Source organism: Balaenoptera musculus, chromosome 17 (genome assembly GCF_009873245.2).
Source record: "Balaenoptera musculus isolate JJ_BM4_2016_0621 chromosome 17, mBalMus1.pri.v3, whole genome shotgun sequence".
NCBI classification, from domain to species: Eukaryota; Metazoa; Chordata; class Mammalia; order Artiodactyla; family Balaenopteridae; genus Balaenoptera; species Balaenoptera musculus.
This window is the reverse complement of record NC_045801.1, coordinates 30,950,833-30,970,392: the sequence shown is the minus strand read 5'-3', so window position 1 is coordinate 30,970,392 and position 19,560 is coordinate 30,950,833. Positions and strand designations below refer to the sequence as shown.

The following is a 19,560-nucleotide window of genomic DNA, read 5'->3' as shown; positions in this document are numbered from 1 at the left end:
CTAAGGTGAGTGTATTAAAGTTACACCTGAAAAAGTCAAATTAAATCTTTTGAAATTCAAATTCTGGCACATGATTCAATGTTTAAGCTCTTGAAGAAACAGTTAAAACTTTGTACCAAATACACCCTATGTTCGGTCACAATACTTGAAAGAATACCCAGCATGCTTTTTACAGATTCCAAAATCAAACTAGAAAATATGCATGTTATAAAATAAAATGACTTAGATTTATTCATGACAGGCTTATAATGCATATTCTATAAAATCACTGAGGTAAAATTCATTTCAATGTTCTTTTGCTAAAGTTTCGAGAAAACATCTGAAGGTAGCACACCTGTAGAAGTTATCAAATACTTGCCATTCATGCTAATGGTATTCACAGCATAAAAATCTGCCATCTTCAGAAGCATCATTCTATTAGCAATAAACTATTCTGCATGCAGCTATCTTCTCCTTTTGCCATCTGGGCTTTTATGACACCTTTCAGTCCCAGATTTCTCTGTGCTAATTGCAGCTAAGTCAAATTGGTGCAAACAGGACTTCAGAGAGTAGGGTGTCTTAACTGGGACCACACAGATTTTGAAACAGTAAGTGCAAATGTGGGGCTGAAAGAGAAAGCACAGAAAGATATGGCAGGAAGTGACCATAGCCTGCCCCACATCTTCTCTGTAATGAGATGGAGAGGTGTCAGGATCAAGAGGAACATGCTATCTCCATGCACAACATTAACTAAAATGCAAATGTAAAAGAATATTAAATATTACTTTAGCTAGGCAGAGGATGAAGTAAGGCTGTTTGAGGACAAACTATAGAAGTTGCCGGAGGCATAATGCAGTTATCTTTCCCAGCATCTACTAGATCTGGGTTTCTCCACCTGGGCGCTATTGGCATTTGAAGCTGGATAACTCTTCGTTGTGGGAGGTGTCCTGAGCATTGTAAGGTCTTAAGCAGCATCCTTGGCCCCAACCTACTATATGCCAGTAGCACACCCTCAGTTTGACAACCCAAAATATCTCCAAAGTTTGCTAAATTTTCCCTTGGGGTAGGGTTGCCAGATTTAGCAAGCAAAATTAGAGGACCCTGAGGTAAATTTGAATTTCTGATAAACAGCACATAACTTTTTGGTATAAGTATGTCCCATGCAACATTTGGTAGAGAATTGTACTAAAAATTTATTCATTGTTTATCTGAAATTCAAATTTAACTGGGAGTCCTATATTTTATTTAGTAACCCTACTGGGAGACAAAATTGCCCATGATTGAAAACCCCTGTGCTGTAGATATCACTAAATTAAGAGCAAACACCCAAGAGACTCTTAAATGACTTGACTGACAGTGTTGCTTTCCTTTACCTCTCTGAGGTTACCAGTAATCTTGTTTACAAAGGGCGGGTTCATTAACTTTCCCCTCAGGGTTGACATGAGATCTAAAGGAAATAATGTATGAAAAACCCTTAATACAATGCCTGGCATAGTAAGCAATTGATATATGTTCATTATTATTACCTTAGGATCCCTCACAAGATGGTGTTATAATAGTTACTGGTCTCTGGACTTAATTTTCACTAACAGGAAAGACTGTATTACAGAAACAACAGGAACCCAGCAGTGATTCTCAATCTTGGCTATGCAATGAAATCACCTAGGCAGTGTCCTCCCTGATGTCTGTATCCTACCTCTAAGAGATTTGGATTTCATTGATCGGGAAGGTGGCCTGAGCACTGGGATTTCAGAAGATCCACAGAGGTCCTAAAATGTGTAGCTAAGGCTGAGAACCACAGTTTGAGAGAAAAGTGTTGGATAGTTCGTACTCCTTAATAATGAAGAGAGGGAGTAAGCTATACGTAATTACCTCTGATTCTTGGGTTGTAGAAAACTGGGTTGGGATCCAATCTAGAGAAAAGACGGACATGATTTCATTCATTCATTCATTCATTCAATAGATACAATACCTGAGCGCCTACGATGTGCCAGGCCACGTTCTAAGCAGTGAAGGGAGTCCCTGTACTTGTTGAATGCTAGTACAGAGAGACAGACAATAAATAAGACGTTTTAATCTAATTTCAAAGATTAAAACTGAAGCCTGCATGAGAGATGATAGCATTCTAAACAAAGTCCTCAATACTCTTATTGAGAAAGCAAAATGGGGAGAAATCAGTGTGACTTAACATGTTCTCTGAGTTTAATTCCTAGAAGAGATAAAAGTAGGAAGGGCATATTAACCAGGACAAGTAAAAGGATGGCATAAAACTGTAAAGAGTGTTAGAAAGGTCGAAACACAGAGCGAGGTTTCAGAAACACTAAAGGAACTAGCCAACTAGGATCATTGTGTGAAAAGGGAAGTCTTAGAATAAAGGAGAATAAGAAGCCGGTATGAGGCTCTCTTCTTGAGGAAGATGTGCTTCGTTGAACCGATTATTAACAGGCAGAACAACTGTGCCTATTTTGCTTTTTCTCAATTAAGAATGAATGAGCTACATGTCAATTTAATAATCTAGCCAGGAGAACCTAGAAGGGTAGAGGAAAGTTTTCTTCCTCCCCAACAGAGCACTGATCATATGTCAGGCCTGTGTCAAATGACATGAACTTACACTGTTTTCATTAAACACTAGGTCACCATTGCTACCCCAGTGTGATAGCTGAGGAAACTGAGGCTAGGCAGTGTTCACTGAGTTATTCACGAATACAAATCAGGAAGCACTAGAGGCAGAAGGTTGTCTGTCTGGTTTAGCATCTCCCTGGTGCCTAGTCAGGGCCCCACATCTGTTGACTGATTGAATCAATAAATAAACCCCTGAGCATTATTTAAAAAAAAAAAAATGATTGAGCTACTAGAAAATACAAAACAAAAACTGTGACATGGAGATTTATAGGCTAAGGTAGGTGAGGATATAGTGAAAGACCACTGACATCCACTTTGCATAACTTTTAACCTCTTTGTCCAGAAAACTTGATTATCATGATATTTTGCTATGTGGTCACAGACCCTTTGGTAGTAATATGATGAGAATGATAGTGTATTTGTGAAAATTTTACTCCCTTTTGTAACAAACAAACCTCAAATATATATAATGACTTAAATACAAGAGAAATTTATTTCTTGTTCAAGTCCAAGATTGGTGTTCCTGAATGGTGGCTCCCCTCTAAGAGTAGATTCAGGGACCCAGGTTCCTTCTATCTCGTGGCTCTACCATCTTTAACAAATGGCTTCTTGGGTTTTCCTGCTTATCTGCTTCCAGGCTGTGAAAGGAAAAGACCGTGAAGGGTCATCAGTGGGATGCTCTTGTGGGCCAAGCCTGGAAGTAGCACACATCACTTTAGCAATCCTTCCATTGGCTAGAACTCAGTCACTTGGGCACCGTGATCAAAAAGAAAGCTGGGAAATATAGTATGCCCAGGAAGAATAATCAGATTTGTTGACAGATAACCAGTCTTTATCAGGATAATAGGAGATCTGCCAGAAAACTATAGTTAGCTGAATAATTCAAATTTCAAAGGATGGGGCTGAAATGGAGTTGAAGGATACAGAAACAACAAAGGTTTGAAACCCATTGGGAGGGGAAAAACAGTGATCATGTGGAGTGTGTACCTCATCTTCTTCTGTACATTAGAAAGGCATTTGACAAATACATGACATAGTTGATAAATGAAAACTGGGTGATGGTATCATTTAGTGGATTCATACTTCTTCAGATAAGTGTGTCCAGTGAGTGGTAATCATTGTCAACCATGAAGGCACTCTCTTGTGCTGTGCCCTGGGACTCTCCTTGCCCATGTCCCAAATATTTTTAGGAACAACTCGAATAGAGATAAATTTGTGGCTGAGTCAGGGAAAGAGCTACTTGAATGATACTTCAGTGAAAGAATCAAGAGTAGTTTCAAAATGATCTCAGCAATCTAGAACATGGGTCAGCAGAATTTTTCTGAAAACAGCATGGAAGTAAATATTTGGGGCTTTTGGGTCATAAGGTCTCTGTCACAACTAGTCATCTCTGCTGTTGTAGCATAAAAGCAGCTATAGACAATACATAAATGAACTGGTGTGGCTGTGTTCCAGTAAGACTGAATTGATAAAAACAGGTACCAGGCCAGATTTGATCCATAAGCCATACTTTGTTGAACCCTGATCTAGAAGTATAGGCTGAAATTTGAAGGCAATAAATCTAAATTTGTTTACTCAAGGCCAAGGGACAATGGGTCTAACACTGAACATGTGTGATATCCTTTCTAATCAAAATAGAGCTACAAGATAGGTATTATTTGCTCTTATTTTATAGATAAGAAAGCTACATCTCGAAAGTAAATAGTTTGACCTAGCTCTCACATCTGGAAAACACTTTATGGGACATCCTGCCACTTTAACAAATGTTTGGGTGAATTGAGAGTCACAGCTCATTGCTCAAGTCAAAGATGGAGTACTTCATGTGGCAGCACTCCCTGTAGAAAAGCCCTGGGTTCTTCTGGCTCTGCTTTTATCCAAGTGTGTGACCTTGAGAGATTCGCTTGACTTCTCTGGGTCTTAGCTAACAAATCAGCAAATATAAGAGGCTCAAATAGATAAACACCAAGGTCTCTCTCAGGTCTAACAGGGTTGCTATTACTAAATTAAGGGCAGCATGTGAAACAGAATTGAGACTTACTCTTTATAGCTCTAAAAGCAATTCTTTTTAAACTTCTTCTAATATAGTTTTACCTAAAACCAATATAAAAAAACATAAAAATGGCATTTTATGAGCATACATTTGTTTTACAAGTTCAAATTTATAATATTTTCTGATCATAAAGACATTTATTGAGAGAATTAGGCTGATATGAATGAAACTAAAGTTTTAAACTGGGAGTGATGGATGATTGATGGGTTCTTTTTAGCATCAGCACCTCAGCATTCTACTCATCGTGTTTTGGTTTGTTTGCTTGCTTTTGGTTGTGAAATGTCAAGAAAATTCTTATTCACATACATCATTTAAATGGTAAATTCATAAATATTCTTGGAATCTGAGAATACTCGTCAGAATATAGAAATGGCAAGAGAGGCCTGAAAAACAAAATGCATGAATTTGACAACATAAATCAGGAAGTCTTTTGTATATTAACTTGGAATATATGATAAAAATCAATGTAAATTAAGCATTTGCAAACCCTTGTATCAGTCAAGTTTGGCTAAGCTTCTGCTATGGTGCCAAATGAACCCCTAAACCTCAGTGGCTTACTGTAATAGTGTTTATTTCTTTATTTCTCGCTCATATTACATGTCCAATTCAGACTGAAGTTGCAGGGAGTGACTCTGATCCACGTAGTTTCTCAGGGATCCAGGTTACTGGAGCCGGCTCCACCATCTCATAGCTGTGCCACCTGAAGCAGGTAGTATCCTTGGTTGCTGAGGCAGGGGCAGAGGCATATGGAGTGTAGAGCATTGGCTGCTCTAAAAAGAGGCTGTTTCTTTACACATGTGAGTGTAAAACACATCACTTTTGCTCAGTGTTTGTCAAAACTAGTCTTGTGGCCCTATTTCAGAAGTAAATGTGTGATTTGCGTGAACTAAATATGCAAAGCACTTAGAAGAACTGTAAAGGAGATCTCAAACACGACTCATAATCAAAAAATGAGGTTCCTGAGCCCCACCCTACAACCCCGGAATCAGGATCTCTGGGGTATAGTAGGGAAATCTGTATTTTTTTAAATGTTCCACAGCTGATTCTCATTATCAGCAGGACGTTACTGCTGTGAACAGGAATGTTTTTAAAGTAGAGGAAAGGCAACAATTAGATCTATGGATTTGAGATTACCCAGCTGCAGTGTTGGAGATGATTAAAGAGGGGAGAAACTAAAAGCTGGGAGGTTTCATGTCACACAACACGTAGGGTTTAATGACCAAACATAAATGCATGTGTTTATGTATCATGCAGCCTAACAATGCTGCTGTACCTTTCTCTGTATGTTTTAAGAATCTCCTCCCCACCCCTTTCTTCCTTAACTCCAGAAAATTAGTAGCGTAGGCACAAAGTGGCTTCCAGCGTCTTTGTTCACTTGATTCATTACATGTTTTTCATGCCACTGCTGCTCATGGTGTTGGTTGTAGAGCCAGCTTAGCTCCCATAAGAGGCCCTGGGTAGGGAGTGGGGAGTGGGGTAGGTGGGCTTAGTCTGCTTCTCTCTTGAGAGGTAGCTGGAAGTGGTCAAACTTTTCTTCATGACTGTTAGAACAGCACAGAATCTGGTTCTATTGATGTTTCTGTTGCCTTGTGAGAACTAACAGTAGATCTGCAGTGGGAGAGAGGGCCAGTGCATGACTCTTTTGAAAATCAAACCTATCTGGCTAGTGCTGGATCATTTAAAGATTGACCATCCAGGCTTGGGTTTCTCTTCCTATATGCAGTCTGGATTTTGGCTAATTTGCCTGGCATTATTAGCATCTTACCCAAATGTTGTTTGGGATGGGGAGGTGGGGAGTCAAGGAACCCCCATACACTTTAAGAAGAGGAGTAGGTTCTCTTCCTTTCAGCTATTATGCTCAGCACTTACTAGTTTTCTGCTCATGTACCCCGGCTGAAACAAGTGGAATATTGATAAGAACTTGGCATTGCTGCCCAGAACTTTGTCTAAGAGAGATGCATGGACTTGTAGGCAGGTTCTATTTTTATTGCCATGCTTCGTTTTGTCTTGTATTGATAGAGCCCAAAGTTCAATTCCCCCATAGCCCCTCCAACAAGAAAAAACAAAAATAATACTATCCAATTACCAGCTACAGACTGAAGCTGGAAACTGGCATTTTGGTATAAAAATAATAACTAGCAACAGGCTTAGGTTTCTCCCAAGTTATCTTGCTCTTTCTTTTCCTTTTTGCATTTACATTTTTCTAATACCTTTTAAAAAAATACAGAGCAGAGATAGGGAAATTATTTCTAATACAGTCTAAACTAAAACAACTGATAACATACAAATATAAACGTTCATAAGAGACTACTATGAACAATTACATGCCAATAAATTGGATAACTTAGGAAAAATGGATAAATTTCTAGAAAAATTCAACCTAAAACTGCATCATAAAGTAAGAGAAAATCTGAACAGATCAATAATGAGTAAGAAGTATGGATCCGTAATCAAAACATCCCCAAAAAGAAAGGTCCAGGACCAGATGGTTTCACTGGTGAATTCTACCAAACATTTAAAGAAGAATTAATACCAAAGAAAACTACAGGACACTTATCTCTGACGAATATAGATGCAAAACTTCTTAACAAAATACTAGCAAACAGTGGGATTTATTCCTGGGATGCTGGAATGATTCAACATATGCAAATCAATAAATGTTATATACCACATTATTAAAATGAAAAATAAAACTAATATGATCATCTCAGTAGACACAGAAAAACCATTTGACAAAACTCAGTATCCTTCCATGACAAAAAACTCTCAATAAATTGGGTACAGAAGGAATGTACCTCAAAATAATAAAGGCCATATATATGATAAGCCCACAGCTAAAATCACACTCAGCAATGAAAAGTTGAAAGCTTTTCTTCTAAGATCAGGAAGAAGACTAGGGTGCCCACTGTCACCACTCTTATTCAACATAGTACTAGAAGTTCCAGCCAGAGCACTTAGGCAAGACAAAGAAAAGGCATCCAGATTGGAAAGGAAGAGGTAAAGTTACAGATGATATGATCTTGTATATAGAAAAATCCTAAAGACTCCATAAAAGTACTGTTAGAACAAATAATTTCATAAAGTTGCAGGATACAAATTGACAGAGAAAGTCAGTTTGTTGTATTCATATATGGTAAGAACTATCTGGAAAAGAAATAAAGAACACAATCCCATTTACAATAGCATCAAAAACAATAAAATACTTAGCAATAAATTTAACCAAGGAGGTGAAAGATCGCTACTTTGAAAACTGTAAGACATTGATGAAAGAAATTGAATAAGACACAAATAATTGAAAGGTATCCTGTGTTCATGAGTTGGAAGAATTAATGTTGTTAAAATGTCCATACTACCCAAAGTGTTCTACATATTCAATGTGATCCCTATCAAAATTCCGATGACATTTTTCATAGAAATAGGACAGACAATGCTAAAATTCATACGGAGCTGCAGAAGACCCCAAACCGCCAAAGCAATCCTGAGAAAGAGGAACAAAGCTGATGCATCACACTTGCTGATTTCAAATTTATTACAAAGTCATAGTAATCAAAACAGTGGGGTACTGGCATAAAAACAGACACATAGATCAATGGAACAGAATCAAGAACCCAGAAATAAATCATGCATATACCATCAACTATAAGGGAGCCAAGAATACAGTTTAATAAATGTTGCCGGTGGACATATACACACTACCAAATGTAAAATAGATAGCTAGTGGGAAGCAGCCGCATAGCACAGGGTGATCAGCTCGGTGCTTTGTGACCACCTAGAGGGGTGGGATAGGGAGGGTGGGAGGGAGGGAGATGCAAGAGGGAAGAGATATGGGAACATATGTATATGTATAACTGATTCACTTTGTTATAAAGCAGAAACTAACACACCATTGTAAAGCAATTATACTCCAATAAAGATGTTTAAAAAAAAAATAAAATAAATGTTGCCGGAAAAACTGGATAGTCACATGCAGAAGAACGAAATTCAACCCCTATCTTTTTTTTTTTTTTTTTTTTTTTTTTTAATTTTATTTATTTATTTTATTTATGGCTGTGTTGGGTCTTTGTTTCTGTGCGAGGGCTTTCTCTAATTGCGGCAAGTGGGGGCCACTCTTCATCGCGGTGCGCGGGCCTCTCACTATCGCGGCCTCTCTTGTTGCGGAGCACAGGCTCCAGACGCGCATGCTCAGCAATTGTGGCTCACGGGCCCAGTTGCCCCGCGGCATGTGGGATCTTCCCAGACCAGGGCTCGAACCCGTGTCCCCTGCATTGGCAGGCAGATTCTCAACCACTGCGCCACCAGGGAAGCCCCTCAACCCCTATCTTACTACACAAAAATTAACTTGAAACAAGTTAAAGACTCAAGTGTGAGACCTAAAACCATAAAACTCCTAAAAGAAAACAGGGAAGATGTTCCTTGACACTGGTCTTGGCAATGCATTTTTGGATATGACACCAAATGCACAGGCAAAATAAACCAGTGGGACTACATCACAGTAAAAGAAATAATCAACAAAATAAAAGCAAACCTAAGGAATGGCAGAAAATATTTGCAAACCACTTATCTGATAAGGGGTTAATATCCAAAATATATATGGAACTCATAAAACTCAATAGCAAAAAACCAACAATTGAATTAAAAACTGGGCAGAGGATCTGAATAGACATTTTTCCAAAGAAAACATACAAATGGCCAAGAGTTATGTGAAAAGATGTTCAACATCACTAATCATCAGGGAAATGCAAATCAAAACCTCAATGAGATCACCTCACACCTATTAGAATGGCTGCTATCAAAAAGGTAGGAGATAAGTGTTAGCAAGGATGTAGAGAAAAGGGAACCCTCATGCACTGTTGGTGGGGATGTAAATCAGTACAGCCACTATGGAAAACAGTATGGAGCTTCCACAAAAAATTAAAATAGAACTACTGTATGATCCATCAATTCTACTTCTGGGTATATATCCATAGGAAATGTAATCACTGTCTCGAAGAGATATCTGCATCCCCATGTTCACTGCAGCTTTATTCACAATAGCTAAGACATGGAAACAACCTAAATATCCATCAATGGATGAATGGATAAATAAGATGTGATATAGATACACAATGGAATATTATTCAGCCATAAAAGGGAAATACTACTATTTGCAACAACATGGATGGACCTTGAGGGCATTATGTTAAGTGAAATAAGTCAGACAAAGACACATACTGTATGATCTCACTTCCATGTAGAATCTAAAAGAAACTGAACTCATAGAAACAGAGAGTAGAATAGTGGTTGCCAGGGTCTGGAGGTTGGGGGAAATGGTGAGATGTTGCTCAAATGGTATAAATTTCCAATTTTAAGTTGAATAACTCGTGGGGATCTAACATATAACATGGTGACTATAGTTAACAATATTGTATAGCTGAAAGTTGCTAAGAGAGTAGATCTTAAACGTTCTCATAGCACATATACAAAAAAAGGTAATCATACGAGTTTATAGAAATGTTAATTAACTCTACTGTGGTAATCATTTTGCAATATATACTCCTATCAAATCATCACATTATATACCTTAAACTTAGAATATGTTATATACCAAAAGAATAAATCCAGCAATTCAACTTCTGGGTATAGAGAGAAATGAAAACATATGTCCACAAAAAAATGTGTACATAGATGTTCATAGCAACATTACTCATAATAGCCAAAAAGTGGGAATAATACAAATATCTATCAACTTATAAATGGATAAATAAAATATGATATATCCCTATAATATTATTTGGCAATAAAAAGGAATGACATACTAATACCTGCTACAACATGAATAAGCCTCAGAAACATTAGGCTAAGTGAAAGAAGTCAGGCACCAAAGACCAGATATTGTATGATTCCATTTATGTGAAATGTTTATAAAAGGCAAATCCATAGAGACAAAAAGTAGATTAGTGGTTGTCTTTGCCTGTGGTGGGAATAGGGAGTACTAGAAACGGACAAGAAGTTTCTTTGGCGGGTAATAGAAATGTTCAAAAATTAGATCTGGGTGATGGTTTAACAACTGTGTAAATATACTAACAACCATTGAATTGTATACTTTTAATAGATGAATTATATGGTTTGTAAAATCATACGTCAATAAAGTTATTTTAAAAATAAGGCAAAGGGTTGCTGGAGGAGGCATGCACGATATATAAGGACAATTTTTTTTTTTTTTCTTAAAGGATGAGAGGAATATATGTGGTGATATGGCATGATAAGGAGGAAGGAACCAGAGTGGAGAGAGAAAAAATAATAAAACGCAAAGGAATAATAAGGCTGACAAGTCACAGACAACATACACCAGACTAAGGCCAAGAATTAATTTGGAGAAGGAGAGGCATGGACAAGAGTAAGGACTTCCTTCCTTCTGAGGCAATATATGGAGATGAGCTCGTAAATTAAAAAGGACAGGGGAAGAAAAGTGAGAGTGTTTATATTTCATGGCCTATGATTTTGAGTCATTTAGAAGACCAAGTAACATGTTTGAGTAACGAATTTGGTAACTTCAGGAGGATGGCGATGGGTCAGACAACAAATGGGAAGAATAAAAAGGAAATCTGATGAAATGAGTAAAAGGATTTTAGAGACATTAGGGCTTAGCTGAGTTTAAATAAAAACTTGTAAAGCACTTAATCATCAAAGTTATACATTTTTATCCAGCCCCTCTAGCTTTCCATGAAACAGAAGCAGAAAAAATTGATGGGTTAACTGCTTGTAAACCTGTATTTTAACTGGTAGAGTACAGGTTCCTGCTAAGGTTAGATGTAAAAGTGCAGCTTTAATCAGGTATAAAAAACTCAACCACTATTTTGGATATGATCATCACAAACTAATGGCAAATTTGAAGATGTAAAATATATTTTAGAAAAAGGATTTCACTGTAGTTAATCAGGATTAGACTTAAGTCATTGAAATTCAATTTTTAAAGCTTACTGAGCCTCTCTGAGATCTTGGAAGTGGTGCTAAGCTTGGTAATGCTTCCTTCCTTATCAAATGGAAATCGCAGAAAAACTGGCAGCCACTTACCACTCTACCACATGGGTTCCAAGGAGGTACAGAAGGAAGTCTGGAGCAGTGCTTTCCTAAGCACATCTGAACACAGGGATGGTTGCTGAATATGCATATTCCTGGGTCCTTATTCAGAAACTGTGAATCACACTCTGGGGGTACAGCCCGGACAGTCTACACATTTAACCAAGTATAAAGGTGATGCTGATGTTAGAATGGTGAAGTTTGTCCAACCTTTTAAGAATTTAAGCTGAAAATGGTGATGGTGGGAAAAAGATCAGTCAAATAATTTAAAGGGGGGGGGGCAGGGCGGAGGATAATCTTTAAAGGTTTGGCAAAATGCTTAAGTTCCTGAAAGATGTTTTCTGGACTCCATTGTTTGGTATGATTAGCTCTTCAACTTCCTAATTCAAACCTTTTCTTCAAATGCATTAATAAATTGGTAATTCCAAGAAACAGAGTTTATTTACCGCATGGGAAAAACTAAAAGAGCTATAAACAGATGTGAAGGGAAGAGAATAACCAGATCTCACAGGAAACAAAAGCGGGTAGTAAATGTCCGTCAAATGTCATTGCTCCTTCTCTGCTTAAAGGAGGATAAAGTTGCACACTGAAGCCCTAATTACCTTGCCTTACAGGACCAGAGTCTTGGAATGTCAAACTCTAACATCAGTTCATAATGCCACGGCGAACTTCGAACGTGACGATTAATGCTTTATTTTACAAAGATGGTCTCATAAGGCTTCCTAGGAAGCATTTTATCTGGGTTGTTTCATGTTAACTACGACTGCAGTTTTACCTTAAAACTTAACATTCTCTCCTTCCTCTCACCCACCCCGCCCCCCAAAATTTCAAACTGCAAAAGTTTCCTGTGGATTGTGCCCCTCCCCCTAACACACATAGACTCACAGAAACTTTTGGACACACAGAAACTTCTGGACACTGCCCTCCTAGGCCCCCAAACTCTCCGCAAATCCAGCAGAGCCTCCCCAGGGTCATCCTTATACCCGGCTCTGCCCTCGGGTTCCGAGGCTCGGCCTCCTCCCCTTTCCCCAGCAGTCCCGAAAGTCCGGTCGGGTCGGGGCTGGGCGGGGTAGGGCGGGGCAGGCCTGCTCCATTGGAGCCAGGCACGTGGGGGGAAGCGGGTAGGTCCGGTTCGGCTTGCTACAAGGCCGCCGCTTTTCGACGCTGCCTCTGTTCCAGGAAGTATGTATATACTTTATAAGCTAAGTTTGGCCCGAACTGGCGTTTGGAAGCAACAAGAAAAACTTTTCAAAACTTTTGTCCAGCTTCTTTTCCCCCGACGCCTAGTTCCCTGATGGTCCGCCCCGGGGCCAAGTTCCGGACGTCCCCGCCCCTTCCCCCTCCCCGCCTCCTGTGAGGCGTGCTGAGCCACCGCCACCAGTGTCGGCTTGGACGCGTGGGTGGGCGAGCGAGCACCGAGTGGCCGTCTCGGCGGAAACCGTTGGCCTCCTCGGCGCCTGCCCGGCGGCAGCATGGACTACCTGACCACGTTCACGGGGAAGAGCGGGCGCCTTCTGCGAGGCACAGCCAACCGCCTGCGGGGGTTCGGGGGTGGCCGCGAAGCCCGGCAGGTGCGCTTCGAGGATTACCTGAGGGAGCCCGCCCAGGGGGACCCCGGGTGCGGGTCCCCGCCCCACCGGCCCCCGGCGCCGTCCAGCCCGGAGGGACCCGGTGAGCCCAGCCTTCCTTCGCGTCCCGCGCGGCCGACCCGGGCTGAGGGCGGGGGGGGGAGGCGGAGGGGTGGGCGCTGCGGGGGGGCGAGGCCCCACGGGCCGCCGGCGTGAACAGGGTGGGCGGGGGGCGCGGGCCGGGCCTTGGCAGGTGTGCCCGTGACGGGATGGCGGCGGGACGGGGGCGAGGAGCGGAGGACTCGCTCTGCTCTGCTCTGGGGACGGAGGACTTGCTCGTGTCTGCGTCGTAGCTCTTCCTGCTCTGCTCTTCCTGCTTTCTTCACCTATGCTCGACTTTCCTTACCCCGCCAACTATTTCAAGGGTAGGATCCCTTCGTTTTTCCCTCCCCGTGAGAGGTGAATATTGAACCAATTGTGACGCTCGTGTTTTCCCTCTTAGAAATCATTAAGAACGCTGTGCTTGACTTGGGTTTGGTTTGGGTCATTGTTTTTATTTGATATTTGCCAACTGTTAGAATTCACATAAGCACTTAATACGGCTTTGGAAAAGAAAATGTTTAGCGTACACGGGAACCCAGTGGATTTTTGTGTCGTGTATTTTGAAAGGCTGCGTGTTGTCTTGAGGTGGCAGAACCTGGAAACTTTCCTCAGTTATCATTTCTACTGCCTGTTAAGTTTTCTTTCGTCATAGTGGCGTTGTACTGCCCTTTAAAAAACAGAATCAGTCATAATGAGAGGATATTGATATCTTACGGAATTTTTAAAAGCACTTGCTGAAGCGATATTTGCATCATGCATATGGTAACTTCTCCAATGTCGTTGGCTTCCCCTAGTTAATAAGTGGCAGACCTCTCCTAATCATATTTTATTCTTGTTACCTGTTTTAATATGCATTTTGGTGTTATGAGAGTAAATTATGTGAGTGTTAGTTTAGAAAATAGAGAAAAGTACAAAGAATATAAAATCTATCCATAACCCACATCCTGACATTCATTTTAAAGCACTGAAACTGTGAGGACATCTGTTGATCTGTGTGTGTGTGTGTGTGTGTAATTTAAGCTTTGAAGAAACTTGAATATTAAAATGTAATTTTAGCATGGTCCCTTTTATTAATTTTTCTTCACTTTACATAATATCTTTTCTTCACAATTCTTGTTTATGGAATTAGAAAAATGAAAAAGGGGATGCTTGGTTTCTGCTTTGAAGGATATTAACCAGATGCAGAATCCTCTTAAAAGTGGGACCAGGGATGAGGACTAGAACTTTAAAGTGTTTGAATAAAGGATTTTTTTTTTTTTTTAATGAGACCTCAGTTGACTAATTGAAAACAATTGAAATGTGACCGGCCTCTAGGTAGATGAAGAACTGAGAAATATGTGGTGTAACTTAACCTGGAAAGGGATATGATGAATACTTTAACAAATATGCCCAAATATATACATCTGATTCATTGATTCAGAAACATTTATTGAGCACACTGCTATATCAAACACTCTCCTTCAGAGTTACAGCTTCAAAATACTATACAGATTCCTCTTCTGCTGAAGCCGCCTTATGAACTCATGGCACTTTCTTTAATATTCATGGTGCCCCCAAATCTCTGACACAAGTTAGAAAGGCCTTGTGATGTCAGTTTATGACCAAGGTCAGTGGACAGGTACTTTCTAGCATTAACTAGCTGAAAGAATTTGTATAAATTACTTAATCTCTTTGGGTGTATATTTTCTTGTTTTAAATGAGGTTGATTGGATGATCTCAGAGGTTCTCGACTCTGGAGCTCTTTTTTCATTTGGAACAGAATTAGTGAAAAAGATAGATGGTAAAGCTACAAATTAAATAGCATTTGGGGTTAAAAACATTGTAAGTCTATAAAGTTATGCCTACAGAGTTCTGAAGGTAGTTCAAAAGATGAATACCCCAGCAATAACTTGATTACCCCCTCTCACTCTTAGAATAAGTATAGCTTCCTCAGTTGACTCCTTTGAGAGGCAACATGTATACATACAGATAAAAAATAAATGGTTCTTCATTAATTTCTAGGCAGCCTTTGCTTAAAATGAGAACTCTTTTCTTGGCAGCTGCCTACCAGATAGGTTTTGGGTATAGGGTTTTTCTTTACATTTGTGTCCTTTGGAATGAGTATTTGTTAGTCTGTTTAAAGGATTTCTTCTACTCTTTCTGCTTGTGACTACCTTTATTTTAGATTTTTGTAACAGCTGCTTAAGTTCCCTGTTATTTGTCACCCTTCCTTCAGTTCTTTAAAATGTCCTGTGTGTTGTAGCAGTATGTCTTGTGCAGACACTTCTACACTTGTAGATCGGCTACACTCCAGGACTCCATTTGTTGTTTGTGATCTTACCCCTCACCATTTCATGTTCAGTAAAGATGTTGATAAAATAGTTTTACCATTGACAGTTTAAGGATGGACCAGATAAAACTTTGGTCATATGTTTCTGATTTTAACTCTTTCTATAAACAGACTGCTTACCTGACAGTGTTAACTGATGCCTTCACTCCTCTCCAAGGTGGCTGCTTTTGCTTTTACCAGTTTTCAGTGTTTGCTGACTCCAACATTATAGTCCCCTCAGGAAAATCTAATTGGGACTTAGACACATTAAGGAGCTTATCACACCATTGCTCTAGTTAATAACAATTACAAAGAATACACACTATGACACAATTTTTGCTCCTGCTTAAAGAGTAAATTATGTTCTGATTCAAAAAAATTTTTAGACCTTGAGTATAGATCAGGTTTGGAGGCATCACCATAAGCCTGTATTGGGTAACCTTTAAAAGTCGTCAGTTACTAGATCACATGGTAATAAGTAAAAAAATTTAACATATTTAGAGTTTCAACTTAATTGTAGCATAGTTTTTATCATAAACTTCCCTGTTACGTCAACTCTGTTCTCCCACTTGGTGACAGTATACTTTAAATACATCTCACTCCTATTTGAAGTTTCTTTTCACTTACCTTTACCAATTAAAACAATATCTTTTGGGGAAATGACAAGAATAAGAGTGGCTAAGAACATTTTCTATGGAGCAGGCACCAGCAGAAATTTTTATTTAATCCTAATAACAACTCTGTGAGATAGGTACTATTATTATCCCATTTTCCTAACAAAGAATCTGGGCCAGGCAAAGAAATAAGGGATATAGAATCCATTTGAGTGTTACCTTCCTATTTGTAAGCGTTATGTCAGATGGGGAAAGATGTGAGAAGAATGCAGAATTCTATCATGTGTGATGTTAAAGTTAAAACAAGTTAAATTAGGTAAAGGATAGGATGGATAGTCACTGAAATTTCTTTAGAATCAGAAGGATATTAAAATGAGATGAAAACGTAAAATCCAAGGAAGGTGTAAGAAAACTTAGATATATTTTAGGTTGGAAATTGCAGATGCAGATTGTCTGGAAGAGTTAGATAATAGTTTATCTTAAACCCAGAGAAGACCAAGTGCCTGTATAGGATTTGGAGTCCCAGTTGTTACTATTAAAAAAACAACTCATGGTGCTGGTTACTCATGGAAGAGGATAACCCTAGATGTCTGCAGTCTTAGTCTCATTTCCTAAGGTGAGGGGGAGAAGAATCTCTTCTTGATGAACAACCTCAATCTGCTCTGATGGTAACTCCAGCTAAGTTTGAGGTCTTAATATTGTTTCCTTTGTCCATTGGTTCTCAAGCATGAAGTAGATTTGCCCATTTTAGAATTGCTGCTCACCTCACTGGATGGCTGAACTCAAGGCTTTTATATTATCTGTGTTTTAGGACAAAACTGCCTCTGAGTAGTTGAGGCTACAATAAAGCAATGAGTCTCAGACTTTAGTGTGCCTCAGAATCACCCGAAGGCTTGTTAAAAATGTTGGACCCCTCCTCTAGAGTTTCTGATTCAGTACTTCTGAGCCAGGACCCATAATTAGCATTTCTGACAACTTCTAAAGTAATGCCAGTGCTGCTGATCTGGGGACCACACTTTGAGAATCACTGCTTTCTTTAGTGGGTAAGTCTTTTACCCTTGTTAAGGTTAGAAGTAAATATGGAAATGATGAAGTTTGTTAAGTGCTTAGTATTTTTGTATTAAGTTTAGGAATAATCAGTGTATTTGGTCTTTAAAATATTTGTTATATTTCAGAGAATTAGGCCTATTAGAGTGCATACAAATTAGTCTAAGAATCTAATTGAAGATGAATACTTATGTAATTGTTTTTTGAGTGATTTTAAGTTAAAAGGTGCAAGTATTTGGCTAAATTTTGAAACTATTGGAATGTTTAAGAGAACTTAACATTCATTATATTTAACACTTTATTGTAATGTATTTACTAGAGTTAAGTTTTTAGAAAGGTTTTCTTGTTAGAGGCAATTAAAGTGTTTACGATAGTAGATGTATAAATACAATTTAGTATATATATGTGAGAGAATTTAATTACTCGTTTGTATTTAAGGATATTTAGTTTGTTTTCTGTTTGAGTTGATTAACTATCAAAAGCACCTTAGAAAGTGTGTTAAATTTACTAGTTTTATAAATAGAATACACTTATAGTTGAAGGCTTAAAGGAAAACTAAATTTTTTTATTTGTACTTCAATAAATCAAACATTAATTAAAAAGTAAAGTAACTGCAAATAGTTTTTTTCTGTGTTTATAAAGACTCCCTAATGGCCATCAGCAAACTTACATTGAGACTCTTGATACATTTTTTTGAATGAATGAATATTAGTACAAAAAAGGGGCATGTTTTAAGACCAAATTAATGTATTAGAGAAAGACCAAAAATTAGCCTTTGTTTTCTAGCAATCAGTGAAAAAGGGAAATGTGATCAGACATAAATCACAGTGTCTCTAAGATAAAGATAAACCCGTTGCTTAGGCAGGTAAGAAAAACACAACTTTTCCTGATAGAATAAAGAGAAAAAATTCTCATGGAATTCTAATATAGCAAAAAGTGTCCTCATCATCTTTATAGTAAATACAGATTCTAATTTCAGAAAGCTATTTTTTAACACCGTTCTTTAATGTAGTTCAGTGGTGTGACAACAAAATGCAAGGTAGTAAAAACAGTTCTATACACAACGAAAACAGTTAACCCAAATATGCAGTTATCTGTTGGTTTGTCTTAACTGAGGGGTAGGTGCTAGATTATAAACTTTGGTAAAATTAATGCATGCTAACTATGAAGAAGTCATACATAATAAAGATTAAAGCTTAAAAGCCACCTCCAATCCAACTATATAGTGATGTCATTAATGTTAGGGTAGGCATTATTGTTAAGATCTATTTTATGAATATATACGTATAAAATGATGGATAGATGGTTAGAAGGAAAGAGTGACTGAAAGATATTTGTTTGCCTTAAGAAAGTATTTCCTAAATGGTGCGTCTAAAGTTAAGCAGAATCTGCAAAAATATTAAGAGATTGGTATTATTGTTACATTCTTGTTTCAGTTTTAGGTGGGGTTTCTTTAACTCTTTGAGGTAACATGAGCAGTGTCATCTCCCGTATTTCTTCTCCCCACCTCCTGATATTTATTACATCATATTTACAATTCTCATACTTATATAGCATAACAGTCACAAATAGTTTTTCCACTACATAATTGTTCAGTACTCCCTGCTACTCCTTTGATCATTCCTAGAGTTTTTAGTATAATTTCATTCTTGTGGCATTGAATAATGTTTCAGTAAAGAGGTCTTAAGCAAGCTAGACTGTTTTCTTTTTCCCCTAGTAGGTGACTTGCTTTTTATGCATGAATTCCTGAAGAACTTTTATTTTCCAAGCACTTTAATTTAACCAGGAGCAGAAACAGGAATGACTAGATGTGTGTGCACAGGTATGTGTACGTGTAATAGCCTTTTAGAGAGTAGTCACTGTATGGAACAGCCCTGGTCTTGAGATAGAAGGAAAAAAGAGCTTAGAAGTTTAATGTTGGGTCTTAACACTTCTACCTGAAAGACTCATGGTTTCTGTTCATGTTTCCTTGGGAAAAGCAAGTCACATGGCCAAGTCTGACATCAGTGGGATGGTACAGTGTATTTTATATTCCTCCCCAGGGAGGAATACAGAGTATTTAGTAACTGTAAGGTAGTCTATCACAATGACTACCTTAGAAAACAATTAGTTTGACAGAGATTGGAAGATGCTAGTGTTACTGTCACTGGTAGGGAGTTGTATAAGGAAGGCTGTTTCTTCTGTCAGTTATTCAGTCTGCAAGTTTAATCC

At 38.5% G+C, this 19,560-nt stretch overlaps 1 protein-coding gene across 11 annotated transcripts in view; it reads left to right on the top strand.

The window, feature by feature from the left end:
* The window catches only part of OXR1 (oxidation resistance 1), a 458,944-nt gene that overhangs the window by 346,368 nt on the left and 93,016 nt on the right, over positions 1–19,560 (top strand). For 3 of the 11 annotated variants that reach the window (XM_036830015.1, XM_036830013.1, XM_036830012.1), the window contains exon 1: positions 13,075–13,381. The exons of 6 other annotated variants lie outside the window; for them this stretch is intronic. In XM_036830015.1, the coding sequence (XP_036685910.1) occupies positions 13,183–13,381 (199 nt within the window). In that variant the 5' untranslated portion in view covers positions 13,075–13,182. Of the gene's footprint in view, positions 1–13,074; positions 13,382–19,560 lie in introns of those variants that run through there. 2 more of the 11 variants (XM_036830019.1, XM_036830017.1) reach the window with 2 other exon arrangements.